We start from the raw sequence: 21226 nt of genomic DNA, 5'->3' as shown, positions 1-21226 counted from the left end.
TTCCTACCGGACGACAAGAGGGCGGATGCCCTGGAGATCCTACAGGAAGGCGAGGTGGCGTCGGACCACGCCATCACTATTGCGACGGACATCGCTGACACTGAGTTTCGCCAGTTGGGCAACGGCGTGTGCCTTAGGCGGCGTGGATGGCTCAAGGCTACGGACTTCCGTCAAGACGTACAGACCAGAGTCCTGGACATGCCGTTCGATGGGAACAACCTGTTTGGGAAAACAGTGGACGATTCCCTCCAGGCCATTAAAGCGGACACTGAGACGGCCCGGGCCCTTGGGGTTCTGCAACGACGGACGCCCTTTCGGAGCAGCGGAGGCAAGGGCGCCTCCAAAGGTTCCGGCGGCGGTTTCTCCACCTACCGTCAAGCGGCCCGCTCGTCGTCTCAGGAGGCCTACAGAGGACGAGGCAAGTCTGGCGGACCCCGCCGTCGTCGCCAAGGAGGTCAAGGCGGCAAAGCCTCGTGGAAATAGGATTGAACCGGCCGTGGGGTCGGGCCCCCACCGAAGCACCCCGGTGGGAGGCCGGCTGGCGAGCTTCGTCAGCGTGTGGGAGTCCATCTCCACCGACTGTTGGGTGCTGGACGCCTTAGCCCGGGGCCACGCGCTCGAGTTTCAAAGAAGGTGCCCGCGCGTCCCCCCTGTGGCCAGGAAAGAGCTTCACGTCCCTCAGCTGCTCCTGGAGGTAAAGGCGATGCTCAGGAAGGGCGTCATCGAACTCGTCCCAAAGAGGCTTCGGGGCTCCGGAGTTTACTCGAGATACTTCCTCGTGAAGAAGAAGACGGGAGGATGGCGCCCCATCCTAGACCTGCGACGTCTGAACAAGTTCATCAAGGCGCAGAAGTTCCGGATGGTCACCCTCCAGCACGTCCTGGGGCAGCTGGAGGAAGGAGACTTCCTGTCGTCGTTGGATTTGGAGGATGCCTACTTCCACATTCCCATCCTAAAGGGGCACCGAAAATTCCTCAGGTTTGTGGTCCAAGGGCGTCACTACCAGTTCAAAGCCCTCCCCTTCGGACTACGGTCGGCACCCAGGGTATTTACCAAGTGCCTTGCACCGGTGGCGGCGCAACTGCGCCGCGAGGGGATCCACGTCTACCCCTACCTGGACAACTGGCTCATCCGAGCCAAGACGAGGGAGCTCGCCGTGGAGCACACGGCAAGGACCTTGTGCCCGCGCAAAACGCACTGTTTCTGGGAGCGAAGCTCGACACAGTGTCCCTTCTGGCCTCCCCGTCGGAGGAAAGGACCAGGTCCATCCTGGGCAAGGTACAGCGGATGTTGGTTTCCGACGCGGCCAAGGTGAGGTCCATCAAGTCCCTCCTCGGAATGATGTCTTCTTGCATCTACCTCATTCCCAATTGCAGGCTCCGGATGCGCCCGTTGCAGGAGTTCCTGGATGCGCGCTGGATCCAAACGACGGGCGGCTTCGAGGAGAGGATCACACTCGACGAGAGTTTCCGCCGAGCGGTCCGGTGGTGGGGCACCCGCGCGCATCTGACGGCGGGCATGGACTTCCAGACCCCAGACCACCAGGAGACAGTGACCACGGATGCCTCCCTGGAAGGGTGGGGAGTGCACACCGAAAATCTGCACGCGAGAGGCCTCTGGCTCCCGACGGAGAAGTCCCTCCATATCAACGTCCTGGAGCTCCGTGCAGTGTTCTGGGCCCTCGGGTCCTTCCTTCCGTCCTTCAAGGGCAAGGTGGTGAGGATCTTCACCGACAACACCACCACCATGTTTTACATCAGGAAGCAGGGCGGAACCAGGTCCCCAGCACTGTCCAAGGAGGCGCAGGACCTGTGGCATTGGGCAGTCGCCCAAAGGATGTTTCTGGTGCCGTTTCATCTGGCAGGGATAAAAAGCACCATTGCCGACTCACTCAGCAGGGAGCTGCGCTCGTGCCACGAGTGGGAACTACGGCAGGATCTAGTGGATTGCCTCTTCCGACGGTGGGGCACACCCCAGATCGACCTGTTCGCGACGGCGGCGAACTCCAAGTGCCGGAGGTTCGCCAGCAGGTTTCCCCAGGCGAGGAGCATGGGCGATGCTTTCTCGTTCCCCTGGGAGGGCCTGTTCCTCTACGCATTCCCTCCTTTGCCACTGCTAAACCGGCTCGTCAACCAGCTCAAGAGGTCACGGTGCAGGATGATCCTCGTCGCACCTGCGTGGCCGAGGCAGATATGGTTCCTGGACCTTCTGGACTTGTCAGCGTCCCCGCCAATCAAGCTGCCGGTGGACGCGGATCTACTCTCCAGGGAAGGAGGCGCCATCCTCCACCACGACCCGAAATCGATGAACTTGGAGGCCTGGCTCCTGCAGCGCTAGAGTTTGGAGGTTACGACATACCGGCCGACTGCAGAGAGGTTCTTGCAAAGGCCAGGGCGTCCTCGACTCTTAAATGCTACGGACACAAATGGAAGAGGTTCTCTGTCTGGTGCCACGCACAGAAGATTAACCCTCTACGGATTACGGCTCCCCAGGTACTGCCGTACCTGTTGACGCTGGCCAAAGCTGGACTGGCACACGCGTACATCAAGATTCATCTTGCTGCGATCTCCCGATACACCAGAACCACGGGCCGGACGTCCCTGTGGTCTCATCGTCTGGTGAAAGAGTTCATGAAGGGACTGTTCAGATCGTTCCCGCCGGTGAAGGCGCCGGCCCCGGCGTGGGAGCTCAACGTGGTGCTGACCAAGCTCATGGGACCTCCGTTCGAGCCTCTGCACTCGGCCCCGTTGAAGTTTCTGTCGTGGAAAACAGCGTTTCTTGTGGCCATCACCTCCGCACGACGGGTGGGAGAGATCCAGGCCCTTTCCTGCAAGGCCCCGTACTTGACTTTTCACGACACGAGGGTAGTGCTCAGGACGCACCCCTCCTTCATGCCCAAGGTACCGTCGGACTTCCATCTCAACAAACCCTTGGTGTTGCCTGTGTTCTTCCCATCGCCTTCGTCGCCGGCTGAGAGGACTTTGCACTCGCTGGATGTGGCTAGAGCGCTGAAGTTCTACGTGGACCGCACGAAGTGTTTTCGGAAGACGTCACAACTCTTTGTGAACTTTGGACCTGTCAATCAGGGGAAGGCTCTCTCGAAGGCTTCCATTTCCAGATGGCTCTCCGGCTGTATCATGTACTGTCATCGGTTGGCAAACCGACCGCTGCCTGGCCGTCTGAGAGCCCATTCCACCAGAGCGATCGCAGCTACCACGGCGTTCCTTTCTGGTGTGCCCCTGTTGGACATTTGCAGGGCTGCTACGTGGAGGTCGACGCACACCTTCACGAAATTCTACTGCGTCGATCGGGATTCCAGGGAGGAGTCCAGGGTCGGCCAAGCAGTGCTGCGCAACCTGTTCGCCTGAGGTGATCCTGGTGAGGAGGTAAGATGCTTAATGTTGAGTTTGATGTAATGCTTAATGTTGAGCCTTTGCCACCTCCCGTGGTTGTGCATGTGTGTACTGCTAGGTATTCTTTATTCATGAGCATGTGAATCCATGCCAGACCCCATGCTGGAGAAGGAACAAGTTACTTACCTGTAACTGTTGTTCTCCAGCATGGGTCTGGCATGGATTCACATGCGAACCCTCCCGCCTACCCCTCTGCGGCTCTTCACTTGGTCATACTGCCACTTCACGTGCTTCCAAATCTGAAGATGGCTGCAAGAGGCGGTGCTTAGGTAGAGGGCAGTCATTGGCTGTGGTCAGTATGACGCAGAGACCAGTGATTGGTTACTACTACGAAAGACAGATCAGAAACGAAACTGATACTGGTTTTTTCTTTACCGAGGATTCCCAGCCTGACGACGGGGAATATTCATGAGCATGTGAATCCATGCCAGACCCATGCTGGAGAACAACAGTTACAGGTAAGTAACTTGTGCCTTTCCTGACATCCATAAAAAGGTGTGACATTAAAAACTATAATAAAATGGTGGGCCAGGGCCACAAACTTGAAGACTCCCTCTCTTTCTCCCCTCGCTGCTTAAGCAGTATGAAGAATCTCGGAGAGGTATACAGGGCTGACATCACGAGAGTCCTTCACGTGCTGGAAGCCTAAAGCTTTGCTCTCCCTAATGCCTGCCCCCAGTCACTAGTCACTGTGGATCACAAGGTTCTTCCTAAGCCCTTAACCCATCACATCCTTCCACATATGCCACCACCCATCTAGACCCATGCCTTTTATGTTGGTATTTAATGTCAATCCCAATATTCTGGTGGTCATTGCTCGAGGCAGAAAATGCCTTCAACGTGGTTTATTGGCCCATTTTCTCCAAAGTACTTTGAAAGAAATAGTTTCTTTCTCTGGGTTAGCTGTTGCACTCTTTTCTTCATGCAATGGTTTTGACAAAGAAGGTAGCCTCTGCTCCCTTTTCCCCTGTTATGATGCACACTCCTCAGTTGCCTCTTGCCTCCCGCCCCCCATGTGTTTGCCCCAATTTAGAACCACTGGCCTGTCTGCTTAGAACGAAACTCATCCACAGGGTACAACGATTCACAAAGTGTCATCACTTCTCACCAAGAGGGAGCCCTTTTCCATGAGGCTGGGAAAGTGCGTCCGCTACCCGATAGTCCCCCTACGGGTGGCTTAATGCAGAGGACTTCATGGGGAGGGACTCTTCCTCTGGGCAAACTGGACGATCACCTGGGGTACAGCCCATTGAATGTTGTCACTCCCCAACATTCCCTAGCCCTCCCACTGTTCAGAAATATTTGACTGAAAGTAAACCCATGTATTGTTGTAACGCAGGAGGCAAATATAAAGCCAAAAGTACGAGGAAGAGCACAGGAGACATGAAGGACTTGGCTAGTACTGGTACGAGGGCGCCCAGAGGAGTTATTAGGATAAAGTTATCAACCGGGTGAAAGGATTTTTATCAATCTGCATGAGAGGAACTGGATACAAGGTATGAAAAGAAACAAAGGACTATCCAATGTGTCGAGCTCAGCCGTCCCAAGCACAGCCGTGCCCAAGCTAGCAGAGTCTGGCAGCAGGTGTGGAGGTGAACCAGCGCAAGAGATCCAGGTGCTGATGAGAAACCGGAAGGGAAGAGGGTGCCTGTGAAGTGCCGTGGGAGTCCTCCAGGGGTTCTGCCGGAGCAAACCCGAGCATAAGTACCAGCAGGAGAGTGGAGCATGGAACAGACGGGAGAAGTACCGCGCAATGGCAGTGAAGCAGCAGAGCTGTTGGGGTCCCAGGAAGTCCCTATGACGTACCATGATCACACACAAGTTAACAGGTGGTACTTGAGACCTGGAGGGGACACAATGATCAAAGGCACGCTGGTTCATGGAGCTCTCTCCTCGGAAGTGGGGAGCCTGCTACTGGGTATAATCAGTGGAGGGTCTGAAACCCAAAAGCAAATACTGAATGTATTAGAGGAAATCTTACTCGTCACAGTGGTGACAGTAGGCCCACTGACCACCAGAGAAGGGAATGGGACCCGAATAAAAGGGAACCGAGCAAATGAAAGGGCTCTTCCTTGTCGCAGTGGCGGCATTAAACCCAGTGATCAACAAAGAAGGATTTTGGACTTCACTACCAACAAACCAGAATGGCAAAGTGTACATCAAGCTGAATACTGTGAGAAAGCACTGTGCCAAGCAATACCTGGGGAAAGGAGTCATTCTCCTCGTCCTGAACTGGGAGTTGTGCTGGAGACTCCAGGGGAAGGGAGTAATTCCGCTGGTTTTATTGAAAACTGTATAGATCTACCCCAGGAGAAGGGAGCCATTGTCCTGGACATGGAATTGCATAAAGGCTGTGTGAAACCCGCAAGTCTGGGGAAGGGAGTCATTTCCGCTGGCAATTCTTGTTGCAAGAGAACATTCATTTGGACGCGATCCAGCGGCACGAGCAGGGAGCCATTCTCCTGAAGAAGGAACTTTGTAATAGTTTATGCTTTAGTTGCAGTGTGAGAGATAGAAGTAACCCCTCTTAGACGATAAGGATAGTGAGGACCTTTCCATGCACAAATGAGTCTAGAACCACCACCATCCCAGGTGTGGATCAGATTGCTTCTTTGACCCCCCTTACAAGGAACATTCAGATATGTTTCAAAAGAACCTGCACACATTATCAAGGTGAGTTTATGGTGGTGTGGTAAACTTACAGTAATGTTCGCCACCTCTCCATAAAGTTGTCTGAGATTGGACAAGCTAAAGGAATTTGTGGACAGTGAAGGGCTACACATGAACTGGCATACATCCAGATAAGTGCCCTTCACCCCCGCTGCTAATGACAGACTGGAATCGCATGGGTTTTGAATTTGTGAATCTGGTATCCAATAGCCATTATCTGCTATACTGGGAACATTCTATTTCGACATTGGATGCATTCAGCGGACTAGATACCCCTCCCCCTCCCACATCATTTCATCCATGCTATTGCAACTCTAATTGGTGAAAATGGTGGTCACTTCCAAGTTTCTATGCATATTTCAGAATGCCCGTCACCCCCACCCACTTGTTGTTTTAATTCTTTTTGTAAATGAACAGGCTGTTTTTCGTCGGTAAACGTGCTACCTTTTGAAATTCCTGGAAACTTCGCACATGTGCTGCAGATGCAAGGAGTATGTTTTCTGGACTCCCACAGATGGCACGAGAATGCCTGAGGATATCAGAGTATTGGTCCAATATTCGAAATGCCCTTCCTGGCATTACTGGAATCAAGGTTCTACTTCTCCCCTCCATTTGACTGTTCTAAAACAAAGCAATTCCTGTGCATCGTTTTGGGTAAGTGGCTTTCATTGACCTTGTCCAACCCCTCCTTCCAACCCAATTGCCCCAAAACACACACCCACAATCTGTTTCTGACTTTGCATACTGTAATAATTCAATTCTTTGTGACCTAGCTTCAACAAGTGAAACTTTACCCACATGCAACAGTAAAAACAAAAACGCAGTCAATTTATACAATAAAAAGCCAAAAAATCACATAGAAAAGACTCCCAGCAATGTCATTCCATTAGAATAAGCTCTGTGAATCAAGGACTATATTATTTACAAAATCCATTGGTTATAAACAATGGCTCAGTGGGCTCCAAGAGAGAATTCCACCACAACATTGCCCATGTAGACAATGCTCGGGTTTTAAAATATAAATCAAATATTTCACTCTGCTGCTTATAAAGTGCTGGACATTCAATAGTTAGGTTTTATGGTTTCTTTAGATTTCACACAGAGGCGACACACCAGTTGTTCCTTGCATCTAATACATCATTAGTTGGCAACACATTTTATTTTACACATAACTAGAACTCCCTCGATTGCATGGACGGATGTCTTCTTATACATTTCTGCATGTAGTTATATGGCTTGATATACAAGGAGAAGTGCTCAAAGATTTTGTAAGATTTGAGGCATCATCTGTTTGCGAGCCAAGCATTTTCATATAATTTTTTCTTAACCCTGCTTGGAGTATACTGAAGATCTTCCAAGAGTGTACCATTATTCTCCAGGGAAGATGAGTTTTCATCCAAGCATTCAAACGAGCACAATCACCCTGGTTAAAGTGAACATTCAGTTGCACAAACCGGGAAAAGGCTGGGGGGAAGAAGACACTTCTTGCTAGTAGTACTCTAAGTCAGTTAACAGTTACCTCCAGGGGAAGAAGTCCCAAAATGTGTCATAGGGCTGCAATGGTAGTACCCATGGGAAATACCAAGACTTGCTTTGAAATGAACGACGAAGTCTAGCCCAGCGCAGACCATCTTCTCATACCTGGGCCCCATAGATCAACCTTGGAACCAGAATTTGGTTGTACATTTTCAAAACGGGTAAAAGAGGAAAAAGTCTCAAATGTCCTATCCAGTATCTGTAATTTGGTCACTGCCAGAATTGCTTCAAACTTGAGAGCCTGATTAGCTAGTCCCAGTGACCTTTTAGCTTTTAGCAGAACACCAAGATATCTAAATTCAGAAACCTGCTCCATTCTGGGTTGATTTATGAACCAAAGAAAATTAGGCCTACCTGAGCGGTTCCTATGTCGATTCATGACGAGGATCTTTGACTTTGGCACATTTATGTCCACGCCCAGGTCCCCAAAGTGATCAGCCACAGTGTTTAGCGACCTTTGACAGCCCATTGCGATATAGTCCATAAGGATGAGATCGTTGGCATATAAGAGATAATGCAACTTCAAGGAGCCCAGTCTAGGGGGTTGCGGGGTTACCACAATACCGGCTAGAGCTGCCCCTATGCAGAGAATGTAAAGGTTGAATAAAAAAGGGGCCCACACACACTAGGCCCCGCTCGACATTGATCCAGCTAGAGAACAACCCTCCCCTTGATCCAGCCTGACTTTAAGTCTAATATATAAATGTAGGTGTTCTATTAACCAAAGGTTCCTGGCAGCCCCACTCCCTAAACATCTCCCAGAACCTTAAACAATAAACACAGTTGAAAGCCTTTGAGATGTCAAGGAAGGCCAGATACAAGCTACGTTTGGTCTGCACAGCCTGATTTTCCAAAAGCTTTATTAATGGGCAATTCAAGGAAGTGCTGTGATAATCTTGAAGCTACCCATTTTGAGAATCTGGTGCATAACCGATGTAAAGGTATGTGGCATGACTCCAGGCAACTGTTGATTCGCATGCTGTTATTTTCTAGAAGTGCTTCAGTTGGATGACTTAACCTGCTCATGGTTCATTTCTGGAAAGGTACATATTCTCAAAATGTCTGTTCCTGATCAGGTTCCTTTTCTGACGTCTGCCACTGGCTAGTAAGAACCTCATGTTTGTACCAGGCATAATCTCAATAAATCAGGTTGAAGGGGAAGAAAACCAGGCAGTTTGTGTGAACACTTCTGTACTTGAGATTTCATCATACCTTACACATAAGTGGAACACACATAAAAGTATCCTGTAGCAATACTAATGTTCCTAGATTCAATGGTGTCAGTGTGAAAAACGCCCAGTTCTCTGTTCATCTATTCAAGATTGGCGTGGATATTGTTGATCATGAGTTGTTTTCATTCTGCCTTTCTGTGGTTGTCATATGTCCCCTCCATGCTTGTATTGCAGATCTTGGACTGGTGACACAGCATGCTGGGTGCCATTTTATTCTTCCATTCAAAGTGACATCTTTCTTTTTTGTTTTCTTTCAATAACAGGTCCTCTTATTTCAACCGCTGTGTTCTCATTACGCGAAAAAGAAAACCGCAGTATGCAACAACTGGGCCAGCAGGAATCTGAGAGCAGTCAAGGTACTGATTATTCTGCCAAAATATTACATTTTACATTAAGAATGCGTTCCACACAAACTCCAACCCCTGCGCTAAGATGCCCCACTGGGTAGTTAGTAACCCAGAGAAACCTTTAAGGACAGTTTAGTTACGGCCCATCTTTTATGGCTGACGTTTAGAAGGTTTGATCAGAGTTACATCCCCGTTTCACTTTAAATGATCTCCTATTCCCAGTGTTCCTACAATGAAGTCATTCCATCATATCATATGATACAGGTGTTTTAGGGCTGTCAATCCTCGCCAAAAAACATTTTTATCCTCCAGGGTTTGGTTGCCTGTGTCTAGAGAGACCCAGCGCTATTTGAGAGATGCTTACTGGAAGGTGTTGGAGAATATTGATGCACCTACAGATCCCTCCAGCTGGCTGAGAGGCTAATTCCCGGTCCTCCAGACAATGAAACTCTGCCACTCCATGCCCTGAATCCTCCCTCAGGCTATTACTCTTCTTCCACTTGGTGTGAACCACTGGAACTTCTGGCCTCGGCGGTCACATGTGCTCCTCCTGAAAGCTTCCTGCAGCCTTTGCCAGACCTGAATTAGCAGTCCTTACTTGGAACTAGAGTGGTGTGGTGGTGCTGGGATCGCTGCAGATGCTGATCCTGGTCGCAGCATTGGCCGTGTCGTAGCGGGTCTATGTTCATTCTTCATCTGTTTTTTTCATGACACTTTTTACCCCAAAAAAATCTTCGCATTTATTTTTGTTTGGAGGGGTTTCCCCCCAATCCTCCCTCCCCTATACACCACCCTCCTCCTATATGCCCTCATCCCCCTCCATATTTTTCGATGTTTTTTTGAGCAAAAATGTTTCGGCAAAATGTGCTAGGAAAAAAAACGGGGGATAAATGAACATCGTACCGTCGTAGCCACCTGAGGCCCCATTTCAAGAGTCATTATTGTACTTCCTTGCTGCGGCTGATACACTGCCTCCCACTTTGTGGGTTCCTGACGGGAGCTCAAGCAATGTTGCTGATATTGTTTTCTTCACCCAGCTTTTTCTAGGGACTCTACTTGCAGATGCTACAAGAGCAACCGTTACAGAGACCAAAACTAAAATGGGACTGACCACAACTCTTGGCTTCATCAACATCCTAAAGCAGCCTGGGTCACATTCTTTGGGCTACTGACATACAATCCGTTGCAGGTCGGTCTTGAGGATTTTTCTGCAGTCCTTGTCCAAGGCCCCCTGGCATGGGCTGCAAAGGCTTTGGCTTCTCTGCAATTCTTCTCCAGGCCTACGGCCATCAAAGCTAGGTCTGGTGCTCCTTGTGGGGTCCTCCATCCCTGTCGGGCTGAAGGTGGTGTGATAAATCTGATGTCCTCACTCCTTTCCCTGCGGTAGCCTCTCTCCATGTGGCATGGGGATGGCAGCCCCTACCTGAATGATGGGTGCGGTTACACGAGGGAGGTCCGCGTGGGAGGCGGGGGGGTAGGGTGATAGGGTGATCATCAGATGCAGCATTGTATCCCCCTTTCCCTTTTAGGGATACCCCCTCCATTCTGCAGGCCTTGATTGCATATTGGCCCCTTCCCTTCAACCATCCACAAGACCTTCTTGTAACACCTTTCAATACTCTACACATCAAACACCAAGAACTGCCTACAACTCCCATACATCTAGAAATAACGGGATGAGGAGGATGAATGTAGTGATGCATAGCCCCAGGAACAAGAAGCACCATATAGGCTCTATTGGTTGTGAGTGTATGATAGGTGCCCCGGGTATTTAAAAGCTTTACCCAGCATGAAGTGGAAGAACATTACCTGGGAAAGCTGAGCCCTCTCTGTGTTGACTGAGGGACTGGGAGGACGCCAAAATGGCCGTGGAGCTGGCAGGCACGGGAGGAAGGCAGAAGACTGAGGACTGCAGAGGCCGGTTCACCATGCAGCGAACGCAAGAGGGAAGGAAGAAGAAACCTCCTAGCAGCCACGGTAACCTGGAAACCGCCTCCCTGCCATACAAAACATGGTGCGAGAGCCCAGAGGAAAGCGGGAGCCGCGAAGGACCTCGAGGCTGTTCTATGACGGCGGGGAGCCCACAAGCTGGAGACAACATATCGGAGTGCTGTCTCTTGTCTAACCTGAGGGAACAGAAGGGCGCCACAAGAAACTAGCGAGTCCTAGAGCGAGAATGGTACACCAGAGCACTTGAGCAACGCTGTCAAAGAAAGACAAAAGTATATGAGGCGGATAAGAAGGAATATGAAATCCAATATTATCCATAAAGGGTTTACAGGTGAATGTTGCAATTGTATCAAGTAAATCAAATGAAAAGCTCTGACAGGAGAGTCTTTTTGGTTTTCCAAGCAGAAGGGTGGGGAAAGCTTCGACAGCTGTCTTAAGAGTGAGAAATCCTTTTGGAACCGAGTTAGTCACTTTGCCAAGTGAAGGACCTAGTGGAACTTTGTATTCTACCTGGAGTGGAACCTTTGGTAGTGAAAAGAACTTTCCTGAAATTAAACTTTGTTTTAAAACATCCTGAATTGGTCCACGAGAAGGGATCCAACCTTGGTCACAAGGATTCCTGTTCATAACTTTTGTGTTTGCATTTATGTTATTTTTTTAAGTTTAAATCGCTGAACAATTCCTGTATGATTTTGTTGTATGTATTAGTTTGATGGACAGATACTTTTGCACATTAGGTCATTTTTACTTTAGCCTTGGTTTGTTCATCTCACCCTTTATCATTTAATAAAATGGCGACTTGTGAGAAAACTATACCTATGTGTCCATCTCGCATTTCTGCCGCCTCACATTACCCACGCACTACATGATTCAGTGATATACATTATGTCCTGCCCTGTTCCCCCTTATAAGCTAACTGTGATGCTGGAAATGCATCGGAGGGACAGGGCCTCTGTATCCTTGTCCTTTACTGCTTTTTATTGTGTGTTCTGTCAGGTTTTCCACGCGGGAGTTCATATGGGGCTCCTGGCGGTGCAGCTCTCATTTGGTTTGGTGAACAGACCCATGGGATACCTTTATGGCACCCATGGATAGGGGTGCAACCCTGTGCCCCTAGTGTGTTTTTGGGCACCTGTGTGTGACCCACAGAGCAGGGTACGGGCTGATGGCAGCTCCGTGCTGAATTGACTTGTGCCCTGAGCGTCCTCCATTTTGGGATGCCCAGGCCCTGTCATTGGAATCGGTAGATTCCTGGTGGAAACAAGATGGCCCCTGTGGCCTCTTGCCTTCCATCGCCTGTTACCTTGATCTTCCCGAAGTCCAGGGAAGCCCTGACTGTCCCTACCCCCTGACTGGCTGTTGGGTGGAAGTTCCATATATGGTAGTGTGGGGAAGTGCTGACCAGACTGGCTGGAGCCTTCTCAATGACCGTATGTTGTGGGTACGCTTGTGGGTGGGACCTGGGTGAATGGAGTGTATGACGAATACGCATTCTGTGTTGTGGGTGTCTAGTATCTGGTGTTCGACACAATGACTGAGACAGCCATGCCCGAAACTGGTATGAATGCAGTGTGGAGTGTTGAATGGTTGGGTACTTGTCCCAATACACATAACATGTTGTGAGTGTCTGGAGAGAAGTGAATGGCCTGACTGCACCGTGTGCCTGATTGGCTGCCTGCCTGCATGAATGCCCTTCGCCGTGATTGGATGCTTGAGGATGACCCAGCGGAATGAATGAGAGATCAACCGTATATCTGGGGACCTCTCACTGCTAGGAATCCTGTTCAGAAGCTGAAGTCCACTACGACGAGTAACTGAAGCTTGACCTTGAAGCCCTGCTGGACGAGAAGAATTGCTGTTGCTCTCCTTCACAATCTGAAAGCTGCTGTATCTCCAAGGACTAACCCAGAGAGGATCTGGTAAGGCGCCCTCTTCCCGAGCTACGAGGGACCATCGTGCACCAGCTGATCTTTGCCAAAGCTCCCTGGTAGACAGACCTTCGACAGGCTGCCGACCTGAGACGGGGACTGCTGCGGAATCCCAAAGAGAAGTGCCTGGACTGTTGTCTGCCACTGTTGACGACCGCCGTCACCGACTGGAGCCGTCATGCTCCCGTTTGCCTAAGAACTTCATTTGATCCAAGGACGCTCTCGTCCGCATCGACATCGCTGTATCCTGCTGGAGAAGGCCTGACCGTCGACGCGCCGAGGAGCCTCCGCCGGTGGGTTTCCCGCCACCCAAAGACCACAGAGACGCCGACGACTCGACACCCTTGCTGGGCCACAGTTCTTCCAACTCTCTGCGGTCCAGAACTATCGACACCAAGGTGCCCCGCATGCCTCTTCCTTGCAGGATGTTTACGCTTCCCCGTCAACGAGCACCGCTAGGAACGAAGCTGCTACTTCACCGTCGTAGCTCAACCTGTTCTCCGTCGGACGTTCGACCCGTGACTCCTGCATTAAAGGAAGGGCACTCAAGAAGGGCCGTTGATTCCCCGACGAGGAACGCTACAACGCCAGGTACTTTGGGGTTGCAGAACTATTGGGAAGTCTCTACTAAACAATATATGGACTGGGCTTGTATCTTTCTTCTACAGGTTGCCCAGGTGGGGGGGGGGGGATCTCCACACAGAGCTGTGTTTAACGGTAGTGACCAGTATTTCTGCCAATTGTTCTTATTGACTGCTTTCCTCTTTTCTCTACCGTTGGTTTCCTTTACGACTTGATTTGTATACCATTTTAACCATACAGTTGATGCACTTTAAAGAGATCTAATAGTAATTGTGGTACCACGTGGAACTGTATATTTGCCATTATAGATAACCGAGTTCAAAGTTAGTTATCGTGATATTGTATGTAACCTTGAATATTAATTATATAAAGACTGTGTTTTACCAGATACAGTGTGCGGACATTCCTTTGTGGGTGTTTGGGGACTACACTGTACTTAGGAACCAGCCTGCATCACCTCCTGAGAAGATAGGCTTTGATTGCTCGTCCATTGCTACCTCAATAGAGAATCTTGGCTGGGGTCCTCTGTGCCTCTCCTCTACCATATAGAGAGCAGAAGTACAGACACCCCCCTCCGGTCCTTCACACTAACCTCTTCTCACAACGAACAAGCATGAAGGTTACCTCCGTAACATACCAGGTCATATCGTCTTTCTCCTCTCTGAACTTCCTTAAGCTACAGCATAGATGGGTGACAGATGTGGGGGCCATAGACCTCAAGGATTGGGTGGAGGCCTTGATGTTCCAGAGAGAGGTGGCAATTTCCTCCCGATTTCGATGATCCAACTTAAAATACTACATAGGACGTAATGTTCGCGTACGTTGCTCTTTGGATGTGGCTGGGTGGCTCATTCGCGATGTTTGAGATGCAACCAATCAGATTGTACCTTTTTCCATATCATATGGGAATGCCCGCAGCTACGCCGCTTCTGGGAATGAGCTCTTGATGAGTTGGCGATGGTTATGGGAATACCTATACCTGCTGAGCCCAAGTTGATGATGTTGGGAATACGGGGTAACTGTTGATATCCATGGTTTTCATATTGCCCAAAATGAACATAGGCTATTATGTGGGGCAAGCCAGACATTCCTAGATATAGCAAATGGGTATCAGACATGCCCGACCAAATTCCAGACGACCTGGTATAAATGGGAAGAAGGTTCTTAATCGGGGTCACCCGCAAGATGGGATAAAGAGCAGGATTTATTAAATGTGTATACAACTTGGTTTGCTTTTTGTACATATGAACTCTTGGATTATGTCAATCAAATGTGCTTCTTTGGTTTTGTTTTGTTATAGGTTTTAAAGCATAATAACATGTTTTATAAAAAAAAGAAAGAATACACTTAAACACAGATTTATAAAAATATGGTCATTTATTATAAATATGAAGGCAACTAACACAATATCATAATCACAGGTAAGTAAACTTATTCACATTTGTTCAGTAAGACATTCAAGCATTACTCAAGGAAATAGTTATGAAGAGAGGGCCATTCCAGGGACCCCCATGTCCTGTATGCAAATGTTTGCCCGAAGGATGAGAAATGAACGATGCAGCTCACTGTTCGGCCAATCACCAGGCACGCCTGTGTATCCCACATATGCAAAGAGATATTCGCTCAGACGACTCTTCAAGCCTTATCCAGTTGACTGGTTGGAAGAGGCAGGTGTCTCATCACTGGATCAGGTTGACTGAGAACTAAATCCAGCCTGCTGACGTCACTAGTGACAACACAACATAGCAGCGTTGGCCATAAAGCAAATTTGCAAATGCAGAAATGCAAGACAGCCAAACACGTGGACCGAGCTTGCAACTGCTTTACTTCAAATAATCATAAAGAGCTACAGGAACGTATAAGGGACCACCTCTATGGCTTAATCACGAATAACCTCTAAGAAAATAGGAAATGTAGGGAAACCATAGAATGACTGTAGTGAATACACATAAAACCACAGGCCTCAAATACATGGTGTGAAGAGTGCAGTCCCTGCAGTAAGAAGCACAAGAGACAGTGTTCGCAGCCAATGACAAAGGGCAGGTGGAAAATTCCTGATCCCCGAGACGGTGAGCCACCTGCGCAATACAGACTAAAATCCTCAATAATGGCAGACAGAAAGACTGCGTTTGGTGGTCCTCGCACATGTGACCCAGCCGAGCAGAACAATGGCTATTTTTTTTAAATTAAATTTGTTTTTAGTGCTTACGCACCTTTACAAATTGTTACAAACATCCAGATAGAAACAAATCAATTAAATAATATCTTCATATAAATTCAAACTTAAAACCATTCTGATTTTTAGAACACTAAAATTCATCTTTGTACTGCATCACTAGACCTCTTTTGATCCTCTTGTACAGAGCAAGCATTCTAATCATGATAATATTAACAATCGCATCCCCACATATTATCTACACAACATTTCTCACCTCAAAGTGTGTTCAGGTATTATCGCGCTGTTATGCAAGACATATATTCACTTCACAGGATGCAATCTGATCATAGTACACATAGCAAAGGAGAATTGCAACAGCAAGGGAACAATTCGGTTTCAGGTTTCAGTTCATTCAGAACTAGCTTCAATCTCAGTTTCTATATAGCGTACAAACCTCGCAGTTGCTAAGATGATAGCATTATTCCTCCCCCACATACATCCCATCCAAATAAGATTTCTGACCAGGACAGTGTGTGCCTTTTCAAAATCTTTAAGCATGAGTGATGTAATTTCCTCAAAATGTGGACAGAAAAGAAATAGATGTTTTATCGTTTCCTGGGTATTGTTACAAAATCGACATACAGCATTACAAATTTTATTTTCATTTGTGAACCAATATTTAATCAGGGTTTTGGTATACAATAAGTCCATGCGGAAACGCATTTGTGTTGCGTGATTTATTGCAGGGACATAGTCAGATATGGCAGACGGGGAGATTAATGTGCCTAAACTTTGCATATTCTGTGAACGAACTATATGAATAAATAAGGTTTGCACATTCGGCCCAATCATTTAGAATTTTTTTTTTTGACAAGTCTCATCTGCAGGTAGAGATCCACAGGCTGCTTATTGATCTTTTCTAGAAGTTTGTGCATTCGCAGTTTGAATTGAACAATGGATGGCGGATGATCGTTGGAAAGCATCTTTGGAAAATCTTCATATATGGAATTGGCAGGAGGAAACGGCATTTTCGTATAACTAGAAAGAAGCTGTCAATTATAACGAGAAGCTAACAAATTTAGCCCTAAATCATGCCTCAGGATTGCATTCAGTAAATACCTTGGCAACACCAGAGTGGCTTTCCAGATTTAACTTGGAGCATATCCAATTGTGGCCCACGTTCACTCAAACACAAATCCAATCCATATAGGAGAACCGCCTCCACCTTTAACCATAAAATTCAAACAGCGGTGTTAAGGAAAATGTACAATATTTATGGAAAATGAATTTCATTTGACCCATCAAGGGCAATAGTTTTTCCGTAAGCAACACTTTCCATCTCTTTGATGTATTATTGGAAAGGTTGAAGCCTAAATAAGTTAGGTTTTGTACCAAGTTGATCGTCCATTTAAATTTGCGTACTTTTTTGCGGTTTGAAAAATAATGATGTTGGATTTGGAGGGATTAACCGTGAGGTTATTTGGATTACAGTATGAGAGAAAACTCTCAAGCTTATTTTGCAGACTCGATTCGGTACTATCGAAAAGTAACACATCATCTGCATAGGCTAGCCATGAGATATGAAAATCTACACGAATTGCAAATGATTTAGCTGAGTTCCAGATGCGATCGATGTCAGCCAGATAAAGATTGAACAATACGGCTGCAAGATTGCAACCCTGTTTGACACCGATCGCACTGGGGATGGAATCTATGAGTACACCCTCACGGTTGATCAGACCTTAAAGTTGGTATTGTGATGTAAAAGAGCGAGTGCTACCAAGTACGGGGAACATTTCTCATCAAGCATTTTCTGCCATAAAACCCCTCTGATTACACTATCAAAGGCCGCTTTGAGATCGAGTGAGGCTACAAGTGTGTGTCCTGCAGAGCGCATTGGGCCAGAGGGGAGGATAGAGAGGGAGAGGGAATCGCAGAGGTTGTGAAAGAGCAGAGATGAAGGACGGGGAGAATTGAGGTGAATGTTGAGGTCACCAAGGAGGAGGAGTTGAGTGGTTGAGGCCAGGAGCAAGGACGACAGGTGAGCCCACTCAGAGAGAAAAAAGGTGATTTGCCCAGGGGGCCGGTAGAGAGTAGCAAAAGAGGAGTAAATCTGAATGGGGAATGATAGTGGCAGGAATTCACTCAGGAAAGATCAGGGCTACGCCACCTCCAGGTCGAGTGGATCTGGGTGCAGAGAGGATCTTGTAGCCCTCAGGGAGTAGAGTGTCAAAGCTTTTGACCGAGCTGGCCATGAATCATGTCTCCGCAAGACTGAGGACATCAAGGTCCAGTTCTTCAAGGAGGTGGCAGATGTCAGAGGAGTGTTTGACAACAGAGCGAGAGTTGAGAGTAGCAAGGTGAAGGAGGTTGCCGGCCTTAAAGACCTTCCAGAGAGGGGTACAAATCAGAGGTACGCCCTGCAGAGTTGTGGAGGTAGCCTGAAGAGTGGCAGAGGAGGAGTAAAAAGTGGGCAAGGTAGCCAGGGAGTGAGAGGAGGCGACAGCTGGAGATGAGAGGAAGTTGATGAGGCGAGGGAAACGCCTATCGAAGAGGAGGAGATTGGCCTGATGACATTGGACAATGACAGTGCCATTTAGGTAGACATTAAGGATTACTCAGGAGGAGTCGAAAGAAGCCATGAGGACATCTCAGTGAGTGTCACCATTAATGGGAGAGGAGGAGACCGGACAAAGCACAGAGATCATATGGGGGGGTCCATAGATCCGGCGAAGGAACAAAAAAGAGAATGTCGGTGAGGGTCTGTCTGGAAGAGGAGCTGGTCTAGGTATCGGCGATAGGGAGACCAGGTTTGGAGGCCAAGATATACTTTTTAAATTTCTTCTTTTTTCCAGACTTGGTAAGAAGGGAAGGATAGTTGATAGAGAAGCAGTTGGAATAGATGGGAGAAACAGAAAGCGCCATGAGTGGAAAAGAGAAGAGGCAGAGGGAGGAGTAAGAAAGTAAAGCAGTATTGAACAGTCACTGGGCTAGCAGGTTACAATCAATGGCCAAAGTTAGATACAAAGATACACCCAAGTTTAACTTTCAAGTAAATGCAAAAATACACTCAATTTGACTTTCAAGTTAAATGGGAGACCAGTAGTTAAGGAATGTAGAGTGGTAGTCGGATGGTAGAGGTGAGTATAGATAAAGCTTCAAATGAGTACATGACGGGGGGGAGGTGGGGGGAGTTGAGTACCCTCCCAAGAAGGAAGTACAGGTAAATCAAGGAGGGAACTAACCCAAACAGAATATGGTAAGAGTGTCATGGCAGTCCGATAGTCCAGGGGTAGCAGCCTCAGTGACAGTGAGGGTTTGCCTATTGCAGAATCTCATGTTGCCGCCTGTAAAGCAGGCAGAGAAGCTGACCGGGACCTTAGAAAGTGGACCTTTAAAACAAGGGCCAGCTGAAGCCTGCTGCTCCCCAATTGGCTTGAAAACAAAGCCAACAGCCAATCACTGCAGACGATGGAGGGAAGCACTTTAAATACACAGCCTCATGCAAAGAAGGAGGCTAGGCAGCCGTGATGGAAAACCTCAAACACGCTGTGAGGCAGCAGGAAAAATCCATGTCATTCAAATGAGTCAGTGCAAATATAAGCAGCAGAAGGTTAGAACACACTGCCAATTTGCACAGTGTAATTTCCGAAATTAAAATGGTTTGCAAAGTGAAAAAAAACGAAATTTCGTTTTTCTGTTTAAAAGCTTCTTTGTCGTTTCTGATGCTGCAGGGACAATGGCAGTGCACATACCTGGTGCAGAATGCGTCCGTGAACACAGAAGATCGGGAAACGTAAAACAGATGGAAGGGTGGGAGCTTCAGGAAGACCTCGAGCTCTGTAGGATGTAGATGGCAGAAAAACACATAAAATCACAAAGGAATAAAACCGGGTGACACATGCTCAGATGCTGAGACTGTCGGAGATGTTGTCGTTTCCTGTATGATCTCTGTCTTTTGAAGAATAAAGACGGTTTATTTCCCCCATGGCTTAGTTCTCAGTTATTGCCGGGGGGAGGGTGCAGATGGGCCCCAGATACTCTGTGGTATTGTTGAAGCAAACACCCCTTTCCTCTGGTATACTATTGCAAAGTGGTAGCAGAGGACGGTTGGCTACATTCGATCGGCACAAAGCCGTCTCTTCCTGTCGCAACGCCTAGAGGGCTGTGAGGTGACCCACGGAGACCGGAATTACACGTGAGGTGCAAACCGCGAAGAGGCCGTCAGGAGCCGCCTTGGAGAAAATCCTGCCTGCTGTCCGTCTGACGCCCAGCAGACCAGAAGGGCGGGGTGGCAGGTTGAGGGAGTGCCGGTGGCCGAGCGACATCAGATGATCCGAGTGTAAGTAAAGACTCAGCCATACAGCAAATAAGGGGAAGGGCTGAACAGATGTTGGGTGGTATTGGATATGTTGGGGTAGTAAGATGCAGCGGTGGATGTTAATTGTTTGAAGTTAGGAGAACCATTTGATCTTGAGATAATTTGCTGATGCAGTTAGCCTAGGTGATTGGCTCAAGGATATGGATGATAGAAGTTATGTAAATATTGGATTTCCTTTTGGTTGGGAGTAGTAGCTCGGGTCATGAATGACCGTATCCATGTGTATAGGGCTTAGCAGGTGAAGCTACCTTGAATCGCAGAAAGATTTCTGGTTAAGTCTCGCTGAGGCGTTTTATCTACAAGGCGACGCTGTAGGTACAGATTGAGCACGTAAAATATTGGCATCCTCTGTTAGGAGGCAGGAAGACGGCCGTGGATATGTTTTGTCCTTGTTGGGGTGTTCATGTTTTGGTAAATATTGTGAGGTGGTGGTTGTCGGCCATCCTTTGTTCTTTCTCTCCTGTATTGCAGACGTGACATCATCAATAAGGTTTGTGTATAGGACATGGAGCGCATGTTTAGAACTTTTTAGCGGTTCTAAACGGCAATCCAGGATTGCAAGAGTTGTGTTTTAGGGCGGTGCGCAGAAGGCACATGTGCAAGATTGGTGGGTGTGCCTTTGAAGGCAGAGAGTTGCAAAGGGGCGATGCGCAGAGCACTCCCATGGCATTGAAGCCGTTCAAATAAATTGTTATTTGAACGTTTGGTTTCAAGGTAAAATAAAGTGAATTTGTTTGATAACCGTGGAAATGTCGAAAGCCCCGGCTTGGGGTCAAAAGTATTGAAGTAACGTATTCCGGTAAAAGCATGGGGGATACACACCGACAGCACATGTGCAAATCCCTTCCCTTGTATCAGGACACGATTTGTAAATAAAGCGTGGAATGGACACAAATCAGAGAGCTAGAGTGCTTAAGCCATGGCCAAAAGGAGGGAGATTCTCCAAATGTGCGCAGCACCCATTACTCGCGCATATACACAAGGCTTACAAGGGTTAGAAATTGAGCAAGCGAATGGCTATATTTGAGC

At 48.1% G+C, this 21226-nt stretch overlaps 1 protein-coding gene across 2 annotated transcripts in view; it reads left to right on the top strand.

Annotated features, from left to right (window-relative positions):
• The window catches only part of LOC138580078 (zinc finger protein 84-like), a 415310-nt gene that overhangs the window by 213884 nt on the left and 180200 nt on the right, over positions 1–21226 (top strand). For both annotated transcript variants that reach the window (XM_069650337.1, XM_069650338.1), the window contains exon 3: positions 9115–9207. In XM_069650337.1, coding sequence (XP_069506438.1) covers positions 9115–9207 — 93 coding nt within the window. The remainder of the gene's footprint in view (positions 1–9114; positions 9208–21226) is intronic.

Source organism: Ambystoma mexicanum, chromosome 3p, assembly GCF_040938575.1.
Source record: "Ambystoma mexicanum isolate Mex_15411 chromosome 3p, UKY_AmexF1_1, whole genome shotgun sequence".
Lineage (NCBI taxonomy): Eukaryota > Metazoa > Chordata > Amphibia > Caudata > Ambystomatidae > Ambystoma > Ambystoma mexicanum.
Note: the sequence above shows the minus strand (reverse complement) of the source record. Positions and strands in the feature narration are given on the sequence as shown.